At 39.4% G+C, this 20,997-nt stretch overlaps 1 protein-coding gene across 2 annotated transcripts in view; it reads right to left on the bottom strand.

Moving 5' to 3' along the window:
* Positions 1-20,997, bottom strand: part of Ocrl (OCRL inositol polyphosphate-5-phosphatase) — a 52,644-nt gene that overhangs the window by 6,933 nt on the left and 24,714 nt on the right. Inside the window, exons 12-18 of one of the 2 annotated variants that reach the window (XM_034485338.2) lie at positions 20,143-20,254; positions 16,851-16,960; positions 14,466-14,601; positions 10,956-11,066; positions 10,184-10,349; positions 9,704-9,939; positions 1,990-2,013 (exon numbers count right to left, since the gene is read on the bottom strand). In XM_034485338.2, the coding sequence (XP_034341229.2) occupies positions 1,990-2,013; positions 9,704-9,939; positions 10,184-10,349; positions 10,956-11,066; positions 14,466-14,601; positions 16,851-16,960; positions 20,143-20,254 (895 nt within the window). The remainder of the gene's footprint in view (positions 1-1,989; positions 2,014-9,703; positions 9,940-10,183; positions 10,350-10,955; positions 11,067-14,465; positions 14,602-16,850; positions 16,961-20,142; positions 20,255-20,997) is intronic. The other variant, XM_076918644.1, reaches the window with a different exon arrangement.

Here is a 20,997-nt window from a genome sequence, read left to right as displayed (position 1 = left end):
TACAGATTCTTTAGCAGATGCCTCCAAACTTACCATATATAAATTATTCATCATTGACTCATATACTTTCAAAAACCCTGACATCCAACTGAAGGTTTTACCTGTACTGAGGCATTGAGACAACACAAGGCACTGTTAGCTGAATATACAGAACATGGACTGCCCTAACAGAAAAGAGCCAAGAAGCAAAGATGTCTTAAGCCTTAGTGGTTTAAAAGGTTAATAAAATGTCAGTAGGTTATATACAGCATCTATTATCTACCTCCAAATTCATGTGTGATAATCGGAAATGTCACGCTTGTGGCTCTGAAGTGTAGAGATACAATAAGAAAACGGGGAAAGAATATTTACAAAACAATGTTCTGGACATTATTGTGAACTCCTAATGTTCAAAGGGGAACCAAGACCCTCTGCCTTCTTTCAACAGGACACACTCTTTGCCTTATAAGCCTTCACTTTGTAATCTTAATGCTAATGGCTAAAGCAGCTTCACTTTCAAAGTGCATCCAATCCCACCCAATGGAGAGGTCCCACAAACATGATGAAAGTGCTGTGGAACATCTGTCCAACTCCTGCTTCTGCATTTGGCAGCCCTGGAGGGAGCCTGGCCTCTCCAGTTGAGGATGAATAAGGTCATGAGGTACTACAGAAGGGCCATGCCACGGGACAGTCAGCAAACAGTACCCACTTCTTACATTCTGGTGCTCAGGAGCACTGGGACCTTTTATAGCATTTTCTACCTTGCTGGGCTTTGAGCTTTGTCTGTTAGAACTTAGAAAATATCTTTCACTGTCGAAAACAGACAGCTAGATTAGATGATTTACGATTTTACTTAACTCCACAATTCTACTCTTTGATCTCCTTCTTGACTATATCTGGGCATTCTCTGGGTAATTAACTGCTATTATCAAGGATTCCCAAATCACTTCTTTGTTGTGTGTGTGGTCCATGTGTATGTATGTATATGTGTGTGCATGCAGGCCAGGGGTTGATACCAGGTGTCTCCCTCCATCTGTCTCCATCTCATTTTTTTTTGAGACAGGCTCTCTCATTAAACATGGAGGTAACTGATTCTGTTAGATTGGATGGCTAGGGAGCTCTAGGGGCCCGTTCCCCAGTGCTGGGATTACAGGTATGTGCTATTGCATCTAGATTTTTTTGTTTACATTACTGTTGGAAATCTGAACTTAGGCCCTCGTGGTTACATGGTAAGTACTTTATTGCCTGGGCCATCTCCCCAGCTTCCAAATCACTCTTAATGCAACAGGAACAACATTTTGTTTTTGGTTTTACTATCACTGGAAGTAGAAGCAGCTAAATAGTACTGTCCAACTCATGAGTTTTCAGATAAGATCTATCAAGACAAATGTGGGCAGGAGATGTAGTTTCCTGGTACAGCACTTGTCTGCAAATTAAAAAATGCATGATGATGATAGCTCAATGGTAGTATTTGTCTAGCATGTGTAGTAAGGCCCTGTTTCATCTCTTGCAACATTCTTTAGTGTGCACATGCATGTACATGTGCATGCACACATATTAGTAGCTCAGTTGTTAGAATGCTTATCTATCATCCATCACAAGGCTCAAGTTTGATTCCCAGGACTGAATAAAACCAGGGGCGCTGTAATCTCAGCACTGAGGAGATGGAGACAGGAGGATGAAAAAAACTGATGTCACTTTTTACTACCTAGTGAATTTTAGGCTAGCCTATAATACATGAGACCCTGTTGTAAAAAGAAAAAGAAAATGTACCCTTGAGCTTTATTTCTTTTACATACAGAATATCAACAACTTGTCAGATGTGTCAACATTGTTCCTATACTTTGAGCATACTTCAAGACACCTTGCAGGACATCAGTGGTTATTAGGAAATTCTCACCGAGTCAGAGGCCTCTGATATGAGAATGCTTAGGGACACTTTCCAGGGACCACAGTTAAGTGTTAATCAAGCACAAGGAAACCTTCATTACCACCAATGGATTGAATTACCTTTTCTAGGAAGCTGTCTTCTTCCTGAGAGCAGAGCAGGAAAAAAGTCATTGGCAGATAGACAATGATTAGAGTTAATTCACAGTATTAGAAACAGCTCAGTATTAGGTCTTGCTAGCATTGCAGACACATAGACTTTTAACAGCTCTGAGTCCTTCAAACGATGAACACTGAAAATGAAACCCATTCCCCACATGCAAAGTTCTTTGTCACACCTAGTGTATATAACAGTTCCCTGAGATTATCACTAATGAAATACCCTTCTCCAGACCTAGATGATAGGCAGTGCCCTCTGGAAGCTGCCTGAGGCCCCAGCCAAGCCTGGTGTTGCATCTCCCTGTTCTTCTACTGTCATCCATAGTTCTTGCCTCATCCTAAGGTTACTTCCATGGAAGAACTTGGTTGCGGGTCTGAGAGTGGATATTCAGAATTGGGGAACAAATACTTCTTGTCTATTTCTACTTTTACTTCCATATACTCTTTCTTCTTGCCATTCTCATCCCAGCTAGCCTCTTGAGTCTCCAAGAGCCTCCTCCAGCTTCTTCTCTTACCCTGTACCCACCCACCTCCTCAAAAGCCCCAGATTTGAAGACCGACTGAAATGTAAGTGGACTTTATCTCAGAGCTTTGTGGATCAGTTCCTCTATTTTCCTAGTGGATATAAAAGACAAAGGAGAAGCAGAGACAATAGTGCATTCATTGTCCTTATTATTTCTGCACTTATTACAACCCAATGAGAGAGAGAGAGAGAGAGAGAGAGAGAGAGAGAGAGAGAGAGAGAGAGAGCAGCCATGATTACCACCACCAGAGGAGTCTCTACCATGTAACTGTGCAAAGGGTGTATATACAATGCCACTTTATCTGCACATCAATGTGAAACATTATTTCCATTTTACAGATGAAGAAACTGAGGCTTTGAGAGATTAAATTATTTGCCCAAGGTCATGCATAGGTAATAAGTGACAGAACCAGGATTAGAACCCAGGTCTGACTAATCCCATTCATTATTATCACTCTTTTAGACAATTCAGAGAAGATGACATAAGTGCTTCCTAGATAGAGAGGCAGGGGAAATCTGTGAGAGTACTTCTATCATCAGCTAAGGAGAGTGAGACATGTTATTCACAAGGCAGTGTGGTTTAGGCAAAGAGTATAGTTATTGATGATAGACAGGCCTGGGTACAAGTCTTCCTTCTGTCTCTTACTGACTTGGTAGAGAGCCCAGGCAATTTACCCAATTTTGTACTGTCCCAATGTCTTCATCTCTGAAGCAGGTAAAATATTTTCCTTGTAGCGATAGTGAAGCAATCTAAAGTCAGGAGGAGTCTCTGCCACAGAGACTCTCAACTGGGTTCTTCCTGATCCCATTACAGACCACTGAGAAATCAAGTAGAAATCACATCTCAGGTCTGGTAAGTCTAAGGAGAAATCCAAGTCTCTGTGTCAGAGATGTAAGGATGCCTGGAGTGGGAGTGAATATGTATTCTCTGACATTTCAAGTGAAGATTCTGAACCTATTTTCCCAAGCTGTTCTTACTTATGGCAATTAGGTGTTTTAGTATTGTTAGATACATCATGAATGAAATCTGATTTTCTGAGATTACCTACATTTAAATACCATGGGAAATAAAGATGTGAGAGTCCTAGGTATGCATCGTTCTATCCTTATGGCACTTCTAAACGTGAAGTTAGTTCTGAGTGCCAACAACCTAACAAGTTAACGAAAGTCTGTACTATATATAACTTTTTATTAAATTTAGAAATACTTGTTAATAAATCTGAGAGATTTTACTTTTGTCCTCTAATGAGTACATGCCCATGATATAACAAGCAAAAAAAAAAAAAAAAAAAAAAAAAAAAAGCAGGGAGTTTGTGTGCTATCATGTCAATCTAGCAATCTAGGCCCTGAAAGAAGTTTCCTTTGAGTGGAGAGCATCTGCTGGTACAAAGGACTATGCGAACCACTTTCTGAATAGAGCAGTGACAGTTAAGGACAAATAAAGGAGAAAGCTGTGGTTGGTCTCTAACCCTGGTTTCTAATTGAGTCTGAGTCCTCCTTAGTCTTAGAATTTACAACCTGATATCCTTATATAATTCCTATGTAAAAGTTCCCAATACTTGGCTATGAGTCCTTAAAAAAAACACACACACAGGATTTTTTTTAAAAGCTGGCATTAGGACCCAGAGCTATATGCATGCTGGGTACATGGTCTACTACTGAGCCACGTGTAAGCTCTTAATCTACAGGATTTGGGGGACAGTATAGTGGAAGTAAGCCAGGTACAGTGTTATAGGCCTGTTAGGGAATTACTCAGGAAGTTCCCATGAATGCTGAGTTCAGGGCCAGTCTGGACAATATAGCAAGATCCATGCTCTAAGAAAAAGTGGGAGAGGCAGAAAGAAACAAATGCACAGTAATGTTAAATGACAAGGAGACTAAGAAGCATTTACTCACCTTGTTTGTGGGAAGCATAATGAACTAGAGAATGCTGAGAGAACAGTGAGAAACAAAATGTGACACTGAGTGACAACTTAATACGTCTGCATTGTCTGCACCAAGCATTGGGGAGCAAGGACAAAAATCACCCCTGCCCGAGCAGTATTGCAGAATGTTTAATCTGGCAGAACTAAACGGGAGAAAATGAAGTGTAGAAACAAAGTGAAACATGAAATGGATATCAACATAGGTTAAGCAGGAGAAAAGAAACACCTTAAAACGAACAGGGCAGCCCATGGCTAAGCTTTTTGCCTCTAAGCTTGACAACTCTGGAACTCACATAGTGGAGTAAAAGAATCAACCCCACAGAATTGTCCTCCGACTTCTATATGTGAGCCTGGGTGTGCATGCACAAGCTAAATCAGTCAAAGGATCAATTTATGTAGTACTATGGGGCCTGGGAGATGGCTCACATGATGGAGGTGTACATATGCAGACCCAGTTCAATCCCTAGATCTTATAAGGTGGAAGTAGAAAAGCAACTCCCAAGAGTTGGCTTGACCAACACATCATATATATTTTAACTTAGTGGACAGACAGTGTCTTTTAGTAGAATGTCTGGCATGAATGAGGTGCTGGCTTCCACCCCCACCCCAATACCACAAAACTGAGAAATGGAAAAAAAAGAGGAAACTCTCTAAGAGGAATCCAAAGGACTGCTAAAATGCTAGCGGAAAGGCAGCAAATGGACATGCAGAGTTTATTTCTTTGGTGGCCGCGATGATGGTTCAGTGGTTCATTCACTTGCCACACAAGCGTGATGGAGTCTGGATCCCCAGAACCCAAGAAAATGCTGAGTGGATGTGGTGGCCCGCCTGGAATTCTAGCCTTGGAGAGATAAGTGACCCTCAGAGTAAGCTGGGTAGGAATACTAGCCATATCCCTGAGATCTGGGTTTATCTGACAAATTACCTCAATGCATAAGGTGGGAGACAAATGGAAAATGATTCTCAACATCAGGAATAGGGCTTCACATGCATGCATTCATATGCATGCACACACAAATATACATGTACACCACACACATTTAAAAGTGTAAAAAGGACAAAAAAAGTACAGTGAGCTTACTTCTCTGGATGTAGGCAAAAAGAAAACAAATGTAACTTACACTTAATCCAATGCTAGAGTGAATTTTAGAACTGGCAAAGCCAGTTAACCTATACTAAACCCTCCACTCTTCCCTGGAGTGACACATGATAAGCATAAAGCAGATCATTCCTCAACCCAATATTTCCTCTAAGAAGAATGCTTCCAGCAGTGAATGTAGGTAAAACAATATAAGAGTCCTTTGTAAGTAGAAGATTCAGTTGATAGTCGTGAGGATTAAACCCAGGGCCTGGGATATGTGCTCTACTACTGAGCTGCATGTCCAGCTCCTCTGTCCACTTTTAACTTTTTATAGTAGACAAAGCTTGTCCAATTTCCCTAGCTAGCCTTGATCTTGTGATCCTCCTGTCTTTCATCTTCCAAGTAACTGGATAAAAACTGTGTGCCATCAGGCCCAACCAGAAGGCTCAAAGTTAAGAATAACTAAGTGGAAATCAAAGCTCTCAGAAGAAATAGTTCATATGCAATAGAGAGAAGAAACAAATCATATATGTAAGAGCACAAGAAAAGAGTGATTAGATCAGCAAGAGAAAGAAAACAGAGAGACGTGATCACTGGTATCAGATGAATCACCAAGTTCTTATCTCAGACTTTATATCCCTCTCCTCATCGGCATGTTCTCGACCCAGCTTTCTTCTTTTTCATGTTTGTACTTGCAACCAAAATCCCGAGTCCTGGCACTTCAAGCCTGGTCTCTTTTCTATTAGCTCATTCTATATGCAGCATCAGAAGGGTCCTTCTAATATGGTCAATTTACAACTTTGTATTAGTCGTCGAAGTCTCCTGAAGGTTCTAGATAATCTCTGGCTCAAGCATGCATTTCTTGATTTCCAGACCTGTTTCTATCCTACAGAACCAGCTTCATGTATCATAATTTGACCTTCTCTTCAAGAGAAATCTTGTAATTTCCTACTCATGGCTAAGTTTTCTATTGCTTTGCATCCTTTATTCAAGGTGCCCCTTACTTCTGGAAGACCCTACTCATCCAATACCTAAATACATATTTGTTTATTAAGTGTACTGACTTGACTAGAAACATGTCTCTGATCAACCCAAATTACTTTTATAATCTACTTTATTCAGATGTACTAAACTTATTTCTAGATCATGGTAATGTTACAAGAATCAAATATCCATTAAGATAAAAATAGGCAGATTCTGAGATTGATTTTACAGAGATTGCCTGGTGAACCAATAAGCTTTTATAACACACAAAGGCTTGAGTAAACTGCTGGAAAGGCAACTGTTGTGAATACAAATTACAATCTCCACAACATTCAGTTTAAATCATTTCCCAAAATATTGACTTAACCAAATATAGTGAACATTAGCCAGCAAAGATCATTAATGTTCAAATTATGTTGAATGAAACTTTCTATTAACCATGATTTTGAATTTAGCTAGACTGTGCACAGAAGTATACTACTTTCATGGCCACTAAACTGCAGAAACTTACATCATTTCCACACTACTTTATATCCAGTATGTAATAAATATTGATGATTATTTGGTAGTTAACATGTGAGTTAATCAGACAAATAGACCTTTCTTTGTTCTGAAAAAGAATAAAATAGTTACAACAGCAAATAATTCTCATCTGTTCCCTCTTAATCTAATTCCAATTATCCTAGGAGGTGTAGAATCTCTCTTACTGAAAATGGTTGGAAGAACAAAAAGATTCATGCCAATGATCTCATTTTGAATTTGGTAGGAAGTAAGTGGAACATACGAATTGTTCTGAAACAGTACATGGAGACAGAGCACATGCACTGAACTCATTTCTGGCACTACCATGAATTTATAGCATACAAGAGAGGACATGTATCAGTATTAGTGGCACTTTCTCATGGGATCTGAAATATTCTATTAAGTCCTGGAAAAACCATAAGACCTAAAGAAGTATTTTGGATTTGAAATAAGAGGAAAGATGTTCAGAAAAGGAACGTGATTATTTTAGATCCCTGTTTACTGACTCACAACAATATGGATAACTGCCTCATTGATGAGATACAGTAACTTAATAACACTGAAATGCAATAAGCCATGGAAAGAATGAGAACCCTAAGGCCTACAAAAAACTTTCAAAAAGAGCAAATGATCATGAATGCATAATTTCATAAAAAGCTATTCTTTAATTACAGATGACCAAGGTTCTAGTTCCTTAACCCTGAGTCAATTATGTCCTAGAAGAGGGAAGATGGCCCTATACAGAGCCACAATTCCTCTAATAATTTTATATACTTTCTATTTATGGAGAAATGTGGTTGAATTGCCTGTAATATATTTTATATATAGTAAGAACTTTTAAAGCTGGTTGAGCCTTCAAGTCATTCCCAGAACATGGAAAAATTATGGCCAGGGTACTATAATGCTGCTAGTGATTTTGATAAAAGTAAGCCTTTTGTCTCATACTGCTTTGAGCATTATTTTTTGTTCCACCAGTCTTTTACCTGTATATTCTAATTTCTCATCTTGTGTTTTTATGGTTTTTGTTTGTGTATGTTTCTTGTTTTTTTTCTTTAAAAATTCTAGTTTGTTTTTGTCTACTTGTTTGCTTTTTAAAGACAAAGCGAAAGAAAGGGTGTGCAGTTAGGTGACTGGGTAGGGCGGAAAGGATCCAGGAGGAGCTGGGGGATGGTAAGCGTGATCAGACTCTAGTGTATAATTTTTTTCAATAAAAATGGTGGTAGAAGAAAAACAATTTTGAAAAATAGCAGATTGACAGGATATGAATTTCTTTAGAAAAGGGTTTCCTTTCAAACACAGGTAAAACCTTCCATCATGAGAGCTCTATGGAAACAAATGACATTCCAGCGCTGGAATTTGCTCTCTGAGTCACAGGTGCAAGGATTCCATGGCAACGACACAGATTGCATTCAGACAAGCCAGCAGGCTATTGCTGCTCTAACCCTTCCTGATGGACCATACAATCACTGGCTGTTCCCAGGCCTGAGCACCAATGTGATTTTTATATACAAATGGTAACACTTGGCTCTTCCCTTCATTATATCTGGAGAAAAAAAAAGCTAAGTGCCAATCTGTACACAAATCTAACAATAGTTTAATTTAGCAGAAAAAATTTTAATAGGATGACCCGCTATGAAATCTTTTTTTAAAATTGAAAATAATATGCTTTTCCCACATAAGAATAGAGACATTATATAATAACTTGGCTTGAGGAAGGGGGTGGATATAATTCTTTTTCTTTCTTTCTTGAGTCACACACTAAGAAGCTTCAGTATTGTTATACTCATCTATAGACTGAGTGTATACCTCAGTTGGCAGAGGGTCTGCCTCTCATGCAAGTAGCCCTAGATGTGGTCCCCAGCACTGCATAAAGCAGATATAGTGGAGTATACCTGTGATCCCATACTGGGGAGGTGGAGGCAGGAAGATCAGAAGTTTAAATTCATTCTCAGTTGAAGAGGAAATTCAAATCCAGCCTGGGCTACAAAAGGCAAAAAAAAAAAAAAAAAAAAAAAAAAAAAATGCCGATTCATAGGCTCCATATCTTAAGATTCTTTTACCAGTGGTGAATTTGGGTGGGAACCTCTACTTGTAGTAAGCACCCCTAGGGACTATGATGTAAGTTCTGTAAGCAGCCATAACAGCCTTTGCTGTCATTAGCAGCCAAGTTGGATTTGATACAGTGTAGAAAGGAATACTGGAGTAAAAGTCAGAAAATCTGGGTGGTAGATCTGTCACTAACTTATCTGACTATGGGCAGGTGAATCCCTCTGGGCCTCAGTTTTCTTGTAAGCACAATGAGGAGAGTAGCGCATGCTGCACTTACCACACCTAGCATACACGCCAATTTATGCGAAAGTGTGATGAGTATGAGGAGCGTAGCTTTGAGAGGGGGCCTTTAAGCTCATTTTGGAAGTACAATATATTATCTAGTATAGTCCCAACACGACTTAACTAGACAGTAGTCTCTCCTTTTCCCTCCTAGGCTTAATTTAATCAAAGTAGTGCTAAGATAAAGTGACATTCTTTTGTATTATTTGTCAGTCCCCATGACCCCAGAAGAAGAGAGAAGGCACAGAAATAATAGGGACAAAACATGCAAATTAAGTGTAAAGAAGGGTGCTGTCCAAAGATGCATCTCACCAAGTCTATGAGTTTGGTGACAGGAACTTCTCGGATTGGTCTTTTCATTCGGCACAAAGCCTCCAATGAGGTTCCAAAGCAACTTGGAAGATAATTCCCACTGATGGTCAAGAAGTAATCTTTTCCTCGATCCAAATGGAGGACAAGAATATCTTCAATTTTATCTTCACCGGAGTTCAGGATGGTTACAGAGTCTTTGCTGACATATACATCAAGGGAAATGTCTATTGTCTCATCTGAAATGAAAGAGACAGCGCATTGTAGCACAGATCTTTCCTGTGGGAAAGCAACTCTTCTCCAAAAACCAGAACCACCAGGCAACAACAGGGAAGAGATGGGATACACAAAAGAGGTATCACCAATATAAGGACAGTGCAGGTGAGAGACAAGTGATTAGAGAACAAGAAGTTAAGCCAGGGTTGTGGGAGGCTTAAGGAGTTGGTATTGTGACAAGCAGACAGTGGTAGAGGGGAAACTCACTTGGCTCCAAGTAGCCCTCAAAAGGTTCAGCTCGAAGCCATGGCTTGCAGTATTGGGTGTCATTAAGCTTAGGGATGAAAGAAAAATGGCAGGGAACCTGTCCATTGTTGCTGATCTGGAACTTCTCCTTTTGCAGCTGCCGAAACTTCACATTCTCAAACATAAACTGGGGAATAACAAACAGACAGACACAACCATGCATTCATAGTAGGGGAAGTAAGTTGGATTATTTGTAGACAATATGAATCAAGAATAAGGTAATTATTAATCAGATATATAATTACCACATGTATTCACAGACTGAGACAACTTCCTAGCATTGACTCTCATACATTAATTTAGCTCACACCACCAGAGAAGGCTTTAGGCAACTCTTGACCCTGTTCAAGGCTACTCTGATTGTTCCAGGGATATGGAGAGGACGGTGATCATCGTCCAGGATGCTCATTCTGTGACTGAGCTGTTTCCCCAGACACATGAACTGAGCACCAAACTAGAGTAACTAATCTGAAGGCCTCCAAGCTGCTAGGTGCTATTGTAAGAGCTTATCATGTATTATTTAACTCATGTGATCCAGGAAGAGGAGCTGAATCTCTAAGAGGGTACGGCACTTCATGTGCTCCTGCATCTACCACACTGCAAGTGACAGTAGGACACAGACAGTCTGACACTGGTGACGATGATTTTAACCTTGATGCCCTTTTAAGTAACACGGTTTCCTTAGTGTTGACTACAACGAACAGGAGACAGGAAGCTGTGAACTTTTGCTTACCTCTCTCCTGCTAAGGTCTAATGAAGGAAGGAAGTCATTTTCCATTCTGTCCATAATGCGTACGATATCTTCAAAGACCTTCCGATACCTCCGCTCATCCACAACCTTCACCTAAAGGGGATGAAGACACCATTTTCAGCTTCATATGCTCGTAGCTCATCTCTATCAGAGATTATCTAAGAATCTAAAACTGGGCATTATGGGAACAACTTTAAAATAAACTATAGTATGCTTATTGCTCTAAAAAACTTTAATAGTTTCCTTTACCAATAACTATAACTTTCACTCAAAGCTCCTGAGTGGGGGGATTAAAGGCATGGACCACTGCCACCTAGCTGTCTCTAACAAATTTTAAGTCACTAAAAAACACTAAATTAACAGGCTCTATTTAGATGATAAGCATTGTAAAAAATACACTTTAGGGGAAAGGTAAGGTTAATTGGCTAGATTTCTGGAAAAGTCCAGTCTGTAAGAAGCTTGATTAATAGTACATATTTGGTGAGGATTTTTCTTTGTTCCATTCTTAATTATCTGACTGTGGAGAAAATGGGATAATTGCAGTAAATGATTTCTTGCAGTGTGTAAAATGACAGAGCTAAAATACATCCATCGCTATTTTTTTTAACAGGCATAAAATAGCAAAACTAGAAAAATATAATTAAAGCACTTAAATCCATTAGTTGCCATGGACATTTGCAGGAATCAGATAATTGCTCAGATTACAGAAAAGGGACTGTATGGTGTTAGTAAGTGCAACTAGCGACCACTTTAGAAAAAGGCCACCACAAAATGTCCTGAATAAAACCATGACAACAGACAAGTCATTTAGACTAACGAATGGGTTAAGAAAGTTTTCAGGTGACACAGGACTTTCAATGTCCTGATGTAGCTGTATTTTTTTAAAAAAAATATTAAAACCTCATACAAAGTAATGTTACAATTTAGTACAAGTAATGTATATCACTGTTATATTTGAGACATCAGTTTTCTTTTTACTCAAAGCCTAAAATGTCACAAAAAGCCATGTTAAAAAGAGATTTGTGTATACAGCAATGGGTCTGAAGTGGATGTGGAAAACAGCTGAGCCAAACAGTCTAGGGAGTTGTTTGCATTTTTTAAATATATCTGAGCCATAACGTAGAGAACTGAAGGTTGATCACTTTAGTCCTACAGAATGGAAGTGTTAGCTTAGGATGAACTTCACACTCTGACAGAACTCTGTAACCTGTTCTTCCTGAAAGTTGTTTGTTTATTTCTCTCCAGGTCTCTCTCTCTCTCTCTTTCTCTCTCTCTCTCTCTCTCTCTCTCTCTCTCTCTCTCTCTCTCTCTCCCTCCCTCCCTCCCTCTCTCCCTCTCTCCCTCTCTCCCTCTCTCCCTTTCTCCCTCTCTCTCTCTTTTCCTTTTTGAGGAACCTTGGCTGATCCTGGAACTTGTTCTGTAGACTAGGCTGGCCTCAAACTCATAGAGATCTGCCTTCCTTTGCCTCCCAAGTGCTGGGATTAAAGATGGGTAGCATCTTGACAGCCCTACAAAGAACGTTTTTTAAATTGCTGTATCATTTAAAAGAAGAAATATAGAATTTGATTAAAGATACACAAAAATATAAAGAATATTTAAAAAATTTAAAATATTGAGGTGTAATATGAAAAATATTACAAGGAAACACAACAACAACAAAAAAAATCCAAGCAGGTCAGTGTTTGGGAAGAGATACCTTCCTTAAATGGATTAGGGGATTCACGTGAGGAAAAGGGGACATCCTAGAAGTATAAACTGGACTTGAATGGGTTAAATATGGGTTCTGAAAGCATGTTTCATCAGGATATTAGAACTATGAAGCCACTGCTCGGTAGTGGAAAGAACACAAATACAGGAGTTAAACACACTAAAGATTTGAATCTCTGCTCTCTTCCTAGTTGAACTCTCAAGGAAGTGATTTTTAAAGTCCTTGGGGTTTTGTGTTTTTTATCTGCTCCTCTGTGGAATGGCAAGTGTTTAAGTGAGCACTGTTGTGGGAAGTAACCGACCTGCACAAAGAGACCAGCACCACTTTTAGCACACAGCTAGAATGTGCGATTAGTATGTAGGATTAAACACAGGGCTAGTGTCATTCTTATGTTAAGACTTCAAAGTGGGGTGGGAAGTGGGTAGGGGTGAGTAGAACTCAGTGTTTAGAAGGCACAGAGCCCTGTGTTTGATTCCTAGTATCACATTAAAAACAACTGCAGAGAGTAGGGGATGTTAACCAATTCTTGCCAAGTTGTCATCTGACCTTCATATATCCCACAGCAAGTACCCTTCAATAAACATATAATGAACAAAACCCCCCAATAACTGTAATCCAAAAGTAGACAAAAAATGTTATTGCTTGTTTTGAAAATTTTTTTAATATATTCTAATACCACAAACTATTTTTCCTAAGAAAATGCCCTAAAGTCCTTTAAAAAGAGGACTGTGGAGGGTGTGTCTCTCTCTGTGTATGTGTGTATGTGTGTATGTGTGTATGTGTGTATGTGTTTGTGCATGTGCATGCTGTGTGCTGGAGGGATGGCTCAGTAGTTAGGAGCACTGGTTGCTCTTTCAGAAGATCTGGTTTCAATTCCTAGCACCCACATGGCAGCTCCTAGCTGTCTGTGACTCCAATTCCAGGGGATCCAACACCCTCACACAGACATACATGTAGGCAAAACACCAGTGTATATAAAATAAAAACAAATTGTTTAAAAAAGGAGGACTCAGGACAAGGGTTACCATAAGATATGTGGGTGATACATATGTCAGTAGTCCTTGAAACTGTAATAAAAAAAATCTGTCCTATTTTGCCCTTTGCATGCATGAATCCTTACAAGTTGGTCTCATTATCAGCATACTTTGTAGAGGACTCCTCCTGATACATGAGGATGTTAAATAAATTGTCTGTAGTCCCACAATTACAAAGCGGTTGACCTGGAATGCAAACCCAGGTAGTAGACTATCAAGTCACCCTAGTAAGAACCATGCTAGTTATATCCTGATAGTTACAAGATCACATGTGTGGAAAAATCCGTAAGAAATAAAGTATAAGTCAGCAAGCTTATAATTTGCACACTCATAAGACAGCTAAAAATGAGAAAAATGCATTTATAATGGAGGAAAAACATTAGCTGGCTATAAATTCAGCTCAAGATGCAACCAAGTTCAAAGCAACACCAAACCTATGCTGTCTGAGAGGAAGATATCGCTGTAGCAGATAGAACTATATCTCTTAAATAAACAAGTAGATCTGGTCCTATTCTGATCAGTCTGTGCCTATACAGCATAAAATACCTATGTATCAGTAAAAAGAGTGGACTATGAAGAGATAGATCTAAGGGTAGTATTTGAGAGAGGTGAGGGAGTGCTAACCACAGTGATGATTTGTTTAGAGATCATTTATGACATGCTGGATTCTGAATTCACTCTATATCTATACAGTAATCTGGAAATAGCTACTTAACATGTAAGCAAATGAATGAACAATCAACTGTTTACCCCAATATGGAATAGGGCGCTAACAGGTTTGTGGTCACTAGTTTTGAGTTCCATGTGACTCCGGTAATGAAGCTGATTAACATTTATTCCTCTCCAAAGAATTCGGTCACACCAGGCTGGAACTCGGCATTTCCCACTGTAAATAAAGGAATGAATCACAAACAACACATCACACAAGAGGAATAGCACACATTGGTTTAGAATCACATTAAGCCTCTTTTTATGTGCTCCCAGTGAACCACACACTTCTTCCCAGAGGACTCCTATCATTTTCTTTCCTATATTGCAAGCACTGATAATGAATGGCCTGCGTCTGCTTGCCAGCCACTGAACTAGCACTACTGTCCAGTACAAAAAGTATGTGCCTCGTATCTAAGACTGAATAGATGGTTTCCCTACATTTATGTCTGCATCTTAAACAATGTCACCATAGGGGAAGGTGGAATAACACATTCCTAAAATAGCTTTATAAGGTCAGGGTTCCATTCTGAATATATCCTCTTCCTTTGCTCCACCTGACTGCAATGGTACTTCATAATAGACAACAAATTGAGTAGAAAACTGCAATCCCCTGTTCCTAGATTGGGTTTACTCACTGGAAAAGAATAGAGCTTTCTCTTCTAAACCTGGACTTTCATGGACACATCTAGCTTCTTTGATAGAGATGAACTAACATGCACACATGCAAGCCTGAGCATAGAATGGTCCACAGAATACTGAGAGCAAAGAAAACTTATTCATCATTCAGTAAAATGAGGAATGCCTTGTACACTTGATCAAGCAGGTGACTCAACTATTCTTTATAAGGATCTCTGGAGTTTGACCTTAAGTGGCAAAAACCAAGCAAAGAAAACAAGGTCCCTCGGTGTTCCTTTTCAATTGTGGACTGGCTCCCTGGGTACATGGGACAATCCCCCATCCCCTGCTACCAATTCCCCTAACCCTCACCCCTACCCCATCTAATGATCTCAGCGTCTGCAGCAGCTGAGTATGCCCATAGATTGATTCTTTTGTCTCTCAAGCTCCTGAACCACCTAGGAAACTAGGAAAAAGAAAGAAACATATGCGGTGGACAGGCAGGTAAGGATTTACTGACAGGGTCACTCACTACTTTTCTGGGGGAAATGAGAACAATCAAAGGGACTCCAAGGAGTAGTTCTCACTTTCCCCCCCAACAACATCATGTGTAAGTCCAGACATTAAGATTTCTAAGAGGTCACCAATGGATTATTTTTAAAGATCATTTTTTAAAATATTTTTATTAGATATTTTATTTACACTTCAGATGCCATCCCCTTTCCCCATTACCCCCCTTAGGAAACCCCTATCCCATGCCCCCTTTTCCTTTTTGCATTTATACATTTTTTAAAAATGTTAACCATAGGCTTTATAAGTTTAGTATTGTTCAATCAGAGGTGTAACCCACTGACCAACCTATATATATCAACTATCTTTGACTGGTGGAGATACATGAATATCTGCCTCCCTGTCTCCCCCCTTTCTCTCTTTCATCACCTAGCTTCTCCTCTCCTTCTTCTTCTCCTCTTCTTACTCCTTTTCTTCCTCTCAGTACTCCTCCTACCTTAGCTCCTCCTACACATCACCCTTCCTGTTAAAATGAAACTTTTCTCTCAAAATACAATTAGAGCATAATTATGCCAATTTGTACCAGTGAGGTACAGGATAGTCCTAATACCCAGTCCATCCTTTTGTTGACTAACCAGCTCCTCTGTCATCTATTCTAACTAAAACATTTAGTTCTGAACCTGGCTTTAGGTTGAATGTCAGCTGACGACTTTTTTTTTTTTTAAAAAAAGTTTTTATTTATGTGTACATATAAGCAGGTGCTGTTAAAGGCCAGGAGAGGGTGTCAGATCCCCTGGATCTGGCATTATTGAATGTGGGCCCTCTGCAAGAGCACCCAATATTCTAGCTCCTGAGTAATCCCTCCAGGCCTTTTCCAATGAATTCTGGTGTGTTCTCATGACCTAGTGTAACTGTGCAAGAAGAACTGCTTATGACTCTCCATGCTCACCTTCTGGTATCCAAAGTTAAGTAGCAGGGAAGGCGTGTGGGGGAAGGGGCTAAGAGCATCAGCTAAGAAGGAAGGGTAAGAGTAGGAAGGCAAAAACCCAAGCTGGTCTGTAGAGGTGACAGAACCAGGGTGCTGGAGGCAGCTCATAAAATGTCACCAGCCCTGTTAATAGTTTCCCAATATAAACTCAATTTGAAATACTCTTCTGTAATAATACTGGGCCATCTGATTTCCCTCTCTGCATATGGAGTGATATAAACACAGTTCCTAGCCTATCAGAAGGGACATGGAAGGACACAGAAATAAGATCAAACTTTAACCTTTCTGTGAGAACATTCTCATCACTTTACCTGGAATCCCATCTGTCAGTTTTAGAATCATACTTGTAAGTGGGAACAAACTTGATTTCCCCTTCATTGAAATCTGCAAAAGCTTTCTTCTGTGTGCGCTGAATGTTTAACTACAGACAGAAAGAAATACCACATAAGCATAGCAACAGCATAGCAACATAAGTGATAGCTTGACTGGCTACTGTTTCTGTTCTAGGTATTCAGTTCCACAGCCTTTTCAACCGTGGAAAAACACACAGATAAGATTTCTTATCTTTTGAATTCAATGTCAACATTGTCATAGCATCTGAACTCACCTTCTAACAACACTTATTAGCATATTGACATTTATTCCCAGTTGTGGCCAGGATAACATTGTGGAAACAAGAATTCAGAATAATCCCACATTATATAGGGCAGGAATTATCTAGCATAATTATAATTACAACGAAAGGCACACAAACCATGAAAGGATAATTTTGAAAGCAATTTCAGCAAATAATAAATGATTTCTTTCTTTCTTTTTTTAAGAGTTATTTATTTTATATATATGAGCACACTGTAGCTGTCTTCAGATATACCAGAAGAGAGCATCAGATCTCATTACAGATGGTTGTGAGTCACCATGTGATTGCTGGGAATTGAACTCAGGACCTCTGAAAGAGCAGCCAGTGCTCTTAACCACTGAGCCATTTCTCCAGCCCAATGATTTTTTTCATAATGTGTGAGTTGGGGCTCTAGAGATGGCTCAGTGGTTAAGAGAGCATACTGCTCCTTCAGAGGACCTGGATTTGTTGGATGGCTCACAACTACCTGTAATGAGCTCTGATGGAGCCACAGCTGTCTTCTGGCCTCCATGCGTACTGCACTCATGTATACAGACCCATACTCTCTCTCACACACACAGTGATCCTCCTGTCTCCACCTTTCCCTGTTAATGCTGGGGTTATGAGTGCACATGGCCATGCTTGTTTTTTTTTTTTTTTTTTTTCTTTTTTTTTAATGTGGATGCTAGGATCCAAATTCAGGTCCTCATGCTCTCAGGAAAAGTATCATTTCTCCACCCCTACAGCCCAATGTTTGTAAAAGTTATCCCCACTCAGATATTTTACCAATGTTATATGAGATTCAGAATTTATCCCAACTGTATCCTTTCTGTATGCAAGAAGAAGGAAGAAATGCAAACAAATTAGCCATTCAACTTCAGGGTAAAGGTGGATAGCTAAGAAAGGCTCACTATAAAAACTACTGTATTGGGCTGGAGAGATGGCTCAGTGGTTAAGAGCACTGACTGCTCTTCCAGAGGTTCTGAGTTCAATTCCCAGCAACCACATGGTGGCTCACAACCATCTGTAATGGGATCTGATGCCCTCTTCTGATGTGTCTGAAGAGAGCAATGGTATACTCATACATAAAGTAAACAAATCTTAAAAAAAACCCTACTGTACTGCAAAACTCCTAAATTTTTACTGTCACTAAAGGTCAAAAAAATCCCTCATGTGGATTTAAAGACATTTAAATCAAGCCAAAACATTGTCTTTCCTCATTAAGAAGCATTTACTTTCATTCTAGTACAACAACATTCTGGGTCCATAATAAAAGGAGATGCAATCAGCATACCGAAGATTACACACACACACACACACACACACACACACACACACACACACACTTGTTTACTGTGGCACTATTCATAATAGCCAAATATAAGGAACCAGGAAAAGTGTCTGCTAATAGTGACTAAAGAAAATGTGACACACACACATATATTATTCAATCATAATGAATGAAATACTGTCATTTGCCACAAAATGGATGGGCTAGACAAAATTAATGTTAAATGCCATAAACCAGACACAGAAAGACAAATGTTACATTTTAGCTATCAAGTGTGAAAACCCAAAGAAGTCAACCTGAATGTAGAACAGTGATCATCAGAAAGCAGAATGTGAGGGGAGGTTGTATAGAAACAAGCACTTCTATGGCACTGTAGATCTCCCCACAGCATTACATGAGTTATGCAAGTGTTCCACCACTGAGCAACATTCCCCAGCTCCAAGAAGCTGGATTTGATTATTGTATTCTGAATATAACTAAATAATTTGTTGAATATCACAACAAATACAATGACTGTATGCAAATAATATGTATTAACCAAATATGATTGGACATGAAGGAACATTCATTTTTATTGGCCAGTACCTATATTCCAGAACAAATTATTTTTATGATCAAGGTGTGTTGGCACCTACTTGCAATGCCAGCATTTAGGAAGCAATAAAAGGAGGCCCATAAATTCAAGGCCAGCCCTACACTATACAGCTAGCTTTAATCTAGGATAGGCTTTATAGTGATAGTCTAGCTCAAAAAAGAAAAGGTAAATGTATGAAAATAAAAATTGAACTCATTTACCAGTTTTATACATCAACATAGTGATTTATATACATAAATACTGGTTCCTTGGCTATGTGGCTTTGTCTGGGCATTACATAATCAATTGTTTTCCCACAAGGGGTTTTGTTGTTGTTGTTCTTTGTTTATATGTGGGTGGGTGTCTATGTGGGAATGTGCAGACATCAGAGGATGATAGCAGGATATTTTCTTCAGTCATGTCTCTACCTTATATTTTGAGACAGGCCCTCTCATTGAACAAGGAGCTCACTGGACTAGGGTGGTTGACCAGTAAGCCTTTGAGAAACACCTGTCTTCATGCCCCAGAGCTCAGGCTACAGACATGCTACTGAGCCTGGTTTTTACATGGGTGCCGAGGATCCTAACTCAAGTCCTGATGCATGTGTAGCAAAGACTATATCCAAGGAGCCACCTTCTCAGCACTTTACACTGGTTTTAACACCAACAGCTGAATTCCAGTTAACACCAACTTATCAGTCAGTTCCTATTAAATTATAGCTTGTGTCATTCATTCTAAACAACCTTCTTTTCTCAGTTTTCCAGTCTTGTTCACAGGACCTCCTTCCCTCTTTTACCTCCAAGCTGTTGCTGAGCCTGCCAAGCAATCATAGAACAATTTTTTTCCATTCTGTTTTCTAAACTACATCAACACAGCAGAAGGCCGGTTTCCTCTAGGAAGTACTCTCCAGTGAACCTCACCATTCTCCAGCCCATGGGTACAACTCTCTAACATTATCTCCATCAAATCTTAGCACCTAATCAAGGTGCTCCAAATCTCTATATCCCTAGTCACAATATCTTGCAAGATAATATGAACTTCCATCTCTTTCTCGTATACACCATGTCCACCATGTGTCTATTTCATAATACTAGCAATCTCTGCCACTGAAATGTCACTTACCTGGTCAAATTTCAACAGCTTCTGAAGCTCATTTTTATTAATAAGACTTTTCACCTCATTGGCATCAGGCTTGCAAAGTCTGTAGTTCAAGTCTCCCAACCAAATGACAACACTGAGGACCAAGAAATAGATTAATACAGACTAGAACTAGATTAGACTAGCAGTAATTAAGATTAAAGTCAATCAGAGGGGGGAACTGAGAGAAGAAAATGAGTAGATTACTTTTAAGAATCTATTTATCACTGACAAGGGGCTTAAAGCTGTAATTAATTCTTTAGGGGCAAGTACTGCCAATACCTAAGAAAGACAAGAGATTATAAAATACCTGGGAAAATAGGCACCACCACAGAAAACCAAATGAAAACAGGGGAATGGAGTGTACATATGGGATTTGGAAGCCAAGGAGTTAATGGACTGAGAAGCATGAAGTTTATTTGCTGGATTAGTTTCAAAATTTTGTCTGGCTGCCTGCCAGATCTCTAAGCGAAGAGAATCTTAATGCGCTTTGCTTCCCAGAGCCCTGAGGTTTTGTAGCCTCTCTGTTAGGGTTTGCATGGTGGGAATGACTGACCGAGCCCACTAGGAAAATTAAATCTTAGATCTCTACTGTAGCCAACCTGGTACCTAAATGCTCAGTCCCAGCACCAGTACTTGAGATATGCTGAGAAGACACTGACATGACCACATCAAAATGGGTCCCTTCCGAGTCACTGCAAGTTCTCAAAGGCAACGGGAAAGTTTTGGATTCTTGGGAAATATATTTATGAATTGCTGGGGTCTTCGTGGTCATAAATTTCAAGACCTTGACTTTCTCCCCATGAAACAGAATTCTATATGATTCCAGTCTTTGTGACA

The sequence above is a fragment of the Arvicanthis niloticus genome, chromosome X (assembly GCF_011762505.2).
Source record: "Arvicanthis niloticus isolate mArvNil1 chromosome X, mArvNil1.pat.X, whole genome shotgun sequence".
NCBI classification, from domain to species: domain Eukaryota; kingdom Metazoa; phylum Chordata; class Mammalia; order Rodentia; family Muridae; genus Arvicanthis; species Arvicanthis niloticus.
This window is presented reverse-complemented; position numbering and strand designations above follow the sequence as displayed.